Source organism: Poecilia latipinna, unplaced genomic scaffold (assembly GCF_001443285.1).
Source record: "Poecilia latipinna isolate Pla-1442-1.1 unplaced genomic scaffold, P_latipinna-1.0 Scaffold3791, whole genome shotgun sequence".
Classification (NCBI taxonomy): Eukaryota; Metazoa; Chordata; class Actinopteri; order Cyprinodontiformes; family Poeciliidae; genus Poecilia; species Poecilia latipinna.
The window spans coordinates 1-6,061 of NW_015116407.1; the positions used below are offsets into that span (position 1 = coordinate 1).

A 6,061-nucleotide genomic window follows, 5' to 3' on the forward strand; every position below is an offset into this window, starting at 1 on the left:
AGGCGTTTATGTTGCTGTTCCTGTTTACACTCAGTTCAGATCATCTGCAGGTTTTTCTCTCCCTGTGATTCACCAGAGTCTAGAACCTGGAGGTCAGTTTTAGCTCTTACTTCCTGTTTAAACGGAGCAGAAAGACTCAGTAGCTGCAGATTTCTGTTTCTGTTTTATTTTGAAAGTCGTGCCAGGAAGTGGCTCACCTCACCTCCATGTAACTTGACTGAGGCTCATCTGACCTGTACTGTCCAACAGCTGGGATGAAACTGGGATCTGTGTTTGGGAAAAAAGAGAGGGAATGAACAGCACTCCGCCAGGATTCCGGTTGGTGTGTGACTAACTTCTTCTACTGGTTCTGGTTCTGGTTCTGATCTGGTTCTGGTTCTTCTCTCTATCTTTGGGACCTCAGATGTGTGTGCAGTAGGAGTGTGTGTGTTTGACTCCTGATGCTGATGGACTCATGTTTCCACTTCAACAAAACCTCTGAAATAAAGTGCAGGAAGCTTTTAGTTTTTAGATCATTTGTTGAAATCTGAACTTGTTTTCAGTGAGTGAAGCTCCAGGTTTACAGAAATAAAGAATAAACCCATCAGTTGTTTCACCTAACCAGGTGTTTCCTCTGCATTGTGCTCCAGAGGAGGGCTTTTTTGCTGACAGGGTCCAGTAGGGATTAAAACGCGGGCGACCCAGGCCCCCCGCCCCTGGCTCTTTGTTGGCCCCCTGGTCCCTGTTGTGTTTTTTCCACTGAGTGGGTCAGTGTGTTTAGGGGGAGATAAAAGGCTACATGATTTCATGAGAGAGAAAGAGAGGTGGAAGAGTTCAGCTGCAGGTTTGTGGAGTCCTGGCCGCGAGGGCCCGGAGCCACCCAGAGTCACACAGGGGACGTCAGAGAGCAAATCATGTCTTTAAACTACATCAAGAACTTCTACGAAGGATGTGTGAGTAGATGAGTCAGGAGCCATTATCCTGCTGAAATCAGTCTGCTGCTGTTGACATCATGTTTGCTGTTTTCTGGTAGATGGTGGTTGTATCAGAGCGGAGCAGCTGAAGAGATGAGAAATGTTTCCTCTGAATGGCTTTTTGTTTTCAGCCATCAGAGCTCAGGGACTCTGATTATCTGGCAGACAAAAGCAGGTTCTCCTTCTTTCTAACAGCTGAGTGAAAATGCCTCAGTGTTAATCAGACCGTGATCCAACTGCTTTTATCTACGGCTTTCACCCAACTGCATGACTGAAACAGAAGAATATGTAACCAGGTACTAAAGTTAGAAGTTACAGAACACGTCACCAAATACTCAGGTATCAAAGTGAGACACCATAGCAACTGACTTCAAAGAGGTTTGTAAGCCATATTATCTAGTGAGGAGGAGAAATTCACGTTAAATGATGCGTAAGAAGAGCAGATTGGAGACCCAACAAACCAGCACCCTGCAGAGGGACTTTGAAGCTCGCTTTGGTCTGCCTTTAAATCACCACAGTGAAAAATTATAAACACAAAAATTCAAGCTGATGTTAAAATGTCTGTTTAGCTTGTTATAGCTAAACCTGATGCAAAACCTTATTCAAATTTCCTCACATTATGTTTTTTCGACCTGAGAGTCTCTGCGAATGAATTCACCACATGGTGGATTGAAGAGAAGTTAAAACACAGACAGAGTCAGATTTCAGCTGGATCATGTCAGATGTTAGCCATGTTTCCATCCAACTGTCATTTGAATTTTGAGTTAACCTTTAGAAAAGTGAAAAATGCTAATTACACATTTTTCCATCTACTGTTTTGAAGCGAATCAACCAGGCTGGCCTAATTTTGACCATCGCTGAAGTTACACACGGCTGTAATAAACAGAATGTAGAAGTTGCAAGCTAGCATGAAGCACACATAGCCAGAGTCCTCCACTACGTGCCAGAGGCTTGGAATTTAAATTCATACCTCTGGTAAGGCAGAGACCTACCAGTGGAAAGGGTGTTTATTATATCAGAACTTATTAAGTAAATGTATTTCCGTTTCCCTTTTAGCGCACTAACTCTTTTTCTATAAAAGATAAAAATCACCTGAAGCAAACATAAAAAGTTATTTTGAGTTGACGGTGACTGAAAAAGAAAGTGATGCAACGTCCTTGAATGGTTGTGGTTTCACAGGCAGGTTGGTCAGCTGAAGAGCGGTTATTACTTTAAAAGTGATCTGTGGAAATCAGACGTTTTGTATGCAAAATGGAAAAACTCACAGTTAAAGTAAATATTGTCTTAGCTCATAAATGTATGCTCAACTTTGATCATCTTGATTGTCTGTTACTGATCACTCTTCTTCTACTGCTGGGCAAAGACTGCTTCCAACAGAGACTGAGTTAGTTGATTGTGAATAAAGTAGCTAACTTACATTTATTTTTATTTCTTTCTGGGAAAGCATGGCTTTCTTTCAGGTAGCTGACTTGCAGTACATGAGCATGACTGGAGGGGGATTACTCTAAAACCCAGCACAGTCATCTGTAAAAGGACTTTAAGACAGAGGAGAGATATGAAAGATAATCTCTACAGTTTTGTAACCAGAACCTTGTGAAAAAAAAAGAGTAACCGGTCCCTTCCAAGTATGACCAGTTTTAACTCTGCCTCTGCCTCTGAGTGATCTTTGTGTGTCTGTCTGTGGTTGTGCTCCAGCTCAGGCCTCCTACTGTCATCGGCCAGTTCCACACGCTGTTCTTTGGCTCGGTTCGGATGTTCTTCCTGGGTGTTCTTGGCTTCGCGGTCTACGGGAATGAAGCTCTGCACTTCAGCTGCGACCCGGATCGACGAGAGCTCAACCTGTTCTGCTACAACCAGTTCAGACCCATAACACCTCAGGTGGGACCAAGCAGCACTATGAGTCAGAACCAGAGAAAACACCTCAGCACAAACCTCAAACACAGTACTGGTCAGATGTTCCAACTCACTCAACATTAACCTCATCTTATAGGCCTAAGTTATTTTCCAGGGTGGAATGATTATACAACATTCAACTGCTATAATTTCTTAAAGCAGAACGGTTCAAGGCGACTTTTTTTTCCTGCATGCAGGATGCAGGCAGCGCACTTTTGCTAATGCACTAGTAGCGGAGCTAATTTCTAGCTTAGTGCTTTAGCGCCTTGCTAACCTTGAAAGCATTTGCACACCTAGTTTCCACTAATTTAATGTTTCCAAATAAATTCTAAGGCACTAATTTACTTGACATTTGTGAAGTTTTGGTTATCAACTGTTTTCTACTAACTACTGAATTCTTCAAGTACCTAGTAGTTTGCATGGAGTTGACACAGCTAGCTTACACCATGGTGGGAGAACCTTTATCCCTAACACCCAGTGTTTCCTGTTTATATGTTTCTGCTCTCTGCAGGTCTTCTGGGCGCTGCAGCTGGTATCTGTCCTGGTTCCTGGAGCGTGGTTCCACCTGTACGCCGCCTGTAAGAATATAGAGCAAGAGGAAATTCTTGAACGGCCCATCTACACCGTCTTCTACATTATCTCCGTTCTGCTCCGCATCATTCTAGAAATCATCGCCTTCTGGCTACAGAGCCACCTCTTTGGTTTTCAGGTTTGTCCATTTCTGACGACTTTTAGCTCAATGTTCAATACATTAACATGTATGGCTTGTTTTGTAGAGTTGGTGCAGAAAGTTACTTGTCTTTGATAAGAATGCAACAGCTTGACTTAGATTTCGAAGGTTGTGTCTGGATGAACTGCAGGTCCTTGTGGAATAAACCAAACCCAACGTACCCACTGCCTCACACCTCTCTGCTGTCCTCAGGTTCACCCGGTCTACGTCTGTGATGCCAGCTCCTTGGAGAAGGCCTTCAATGTGACTAAGTGCATGGTACCTGAACACTTTGAAAAAACCATCTTCCTCAGTGCTATGTACACTTTCACTGTGATCACCATTCTTCTCTGCATTGCTGAGATATTCGAAATACTCTGCCGGAGACTTGGTTATCTCAGCAATCAATGACAGAAAGGTTCATGCACAAACACAGTGAGTGAAAATATCTGTCATATTTTCAAACTGTTCATGTTGGGCTCATTGTCAATGGGACTTTCATGAAGCAGAACGTTGGTGCTAGAGTCGGACCTCACCTGTGGTACGTCAGTAAGCAGCACCAGGAAATCTGGGAAGGTGCAGGCATGTCAGAGCTGGCCAGAACCAGCTGTTCTTTTGTTTGCTGCCCTTACGTATAGAATGACCATCCATTGGTGTATTTCAGAAGACGGTTCTGTACTGGTTTGGTCGAAAAGTGTTGAATGATTGGACTGGATGGCCAGAAAGTGTCAGCTTCTTAAAGCTGCTAAGATCTCATGCATTTCTTCTGATTAGTGGAGAAGGAAAGCTCGTTTTGACCCAAACTTGAAGATTTTTTTTAACTGAAGATTCACAGAGATCTGAACATTTCTTGGAGATGAACCTCAGATCTAATATTATGCTGAACAAAAGTTTGTAGGGTTGAGATGGTCACATTATATGATCTTCTTTTCACCATATACATTGATTTTTGAGCAATCTAGTGCATCTTCTCTTGAACTCAGATTACTGCTGACAGTTATTGTTTGATAAAGCTAAAACAAAAAGTCGGTGGTCCTGAAAGAAGCCCAAAGTCTCCCACCAACCCAGTGCCCCAGAAAGGCCAATAGATTGAATTAATCTCCATGAAATTCAAAGCAATCAAAATGTCTTGACCCAGACCTCGTCACTAAAAGAGATACAAGCTCAGTGTAACTTTAGTATAACAAAGTAAGAAAAAGAAGCAATAGAAAACTTGGTTGTGTTGATTTTTTTTTGAGAATATGTCAAAAATCTATCTGTGCTCATTGAGAATATTTTTCAATGAGCACAGATAGATGCTCCCCTCCCCAATACAACAAACAGTTAATAATAATTTTAATGGATGTGAACAAAACTAGATGGAAATTTGAAGTTGCTTCTGTTATGATGATCCTGAGTTTGTTTACAGCATCTGCCCTTAATCTTTGTTCACATCTGATTCTGGTCTTTTAGTCCTTAACCACTGAATTTAACATAATGTCCTCTACATACCCATTTATTTGATTTAAGCTACTTAATGCATTTTTCCTTTTGATGTCAGTGTCTGTCCTTGGATGTATGATTTAATCTTCTGTACTATTTTACTATTTTTTACTCAGACATCCATCCAACTTTTGTTATGAAGTTTTTAGCAATCTGTTTATCATCTCAGGTACAGGATTGTATAACAAGACAAAAGTGGATCAGACCAGATACCTGTTGGCTAAGTCTGCAGAGTAAACTAATCACTGTACAGTTCCTCTTCAGGGCTTCTTTCATGACCCACCCTGCATGCTACCAGTGATTGATTTCATCCATTAGTATTTTAAACCTCCATGCATTTGTATATCCATTGCATACTTCCCAGTCTAATTGCAGGAATTTCAGGAGGTTAGCTGGTAGCAGCTAGTCCAGATTAGGATGCTAACTGTGGGTGGTTGCTAGCATGCTAACCAGCAACATTTAAAACTGTAAAACATTAGGAGATGTTTTCTCATGTGGCACATGTTAAAGGTTTCAACATGTGATCATGTGTATGAAATTTCCACTACTGCATGTTTTCTGCTTTAATTCCTATTCATACTCTAGTTTGTACTCATTTTGCTAAGTGTAAAGAAACGGTAAATGCTTTCTACATCCATTTCCCACATCTCTCTTTGTACTGACATAATTTCACCCCTCAAATATGTTTTCAGTATCTTAGCTACAGGAAGGCACCTCATGACCAATGTATGCACATTAAAACTGTCTGATATTGCATATTATCTGTAATTTTGATATTTGTTTTGTTATGATATTATTAAAGAAAATGTTCTCCAATTAGTTTTATTTATTTTATTAAAACAATTTAGTTTGGCAGCTTTCATACCAACACTTGGTATTTTTAAATTGTGCTGATGCTGTTTTTAGTTTACACAGAGCAATCATATATGAAAATGTGGCGACACTAGATGGGAATTCAGATTTTGTGGAAGTTTAATTTTAGTAAATTGCTCAACAACGCCACCCTGGGAATTTCACCCAGAGA

At 41.0% G+C, this 6,061-nt stretch overlaps 1 protein-coding gene across 2 annotated transcripts; it reads left to right on the plus strand.

Moving 5' to 3' along the window:
• Nucleotides 1-6: 6 nt before the first annotated feature.
• LOC106941652 (gap junction epsilon-1 protein-like) lies at nt 7-5,853 on the plus strand. Of its 2 annotated transcripts, none has more exons than XM_015024723.1 (4): nt 7-932; nt 2,649-2,831; nt 3,358-3,555; nt 3,769-5,853. In XM_015024723.1, exons 1-4 carry the CDS (start codon nt 894-896, stop codon nt 3,964-3,966), a joined length of 618 nt encoding a protein of 205 aa, XP_014880209.1. In that variant the 5' UTR covers nt 7-893; the 3' UTR covers nt 3,967-5,853. The 2 variants fall into 2 exon arrangements, with proteins under 2 accessions (XP_014880209.1, XP_014880210.1); XM_015024724.1 differs by having other exon boundaries at nt 7-322.
• The last annotated feature ends 208 nt before the right edge of the window (nt 5,854-6,061 follow it).

Bases quoted from the DNA above. Each gene is read 5' to 3' on its own strand.
- LOC106941652 (XM_015024723.1), top strand. From the start codon at position 894: ATGTCTTTAAACTACATCAAGAACTTCTACGAAGGATGT. The intron at 2,832-3,357 runs GTGGGACCAAGC...TGCTCTCTGCAG, and splicing joins TCAGACCCATAACACCTCAG to GTCTTCTGGGCGCTGCAGCT. The intron at 3,556-3,768 runs GTTTGTCCATTT...TGCTGTCCTCAG, and splicing joins GCCACCTCTTTGGTTTTCAG to GTTCACCCGGTCTACGTCTG.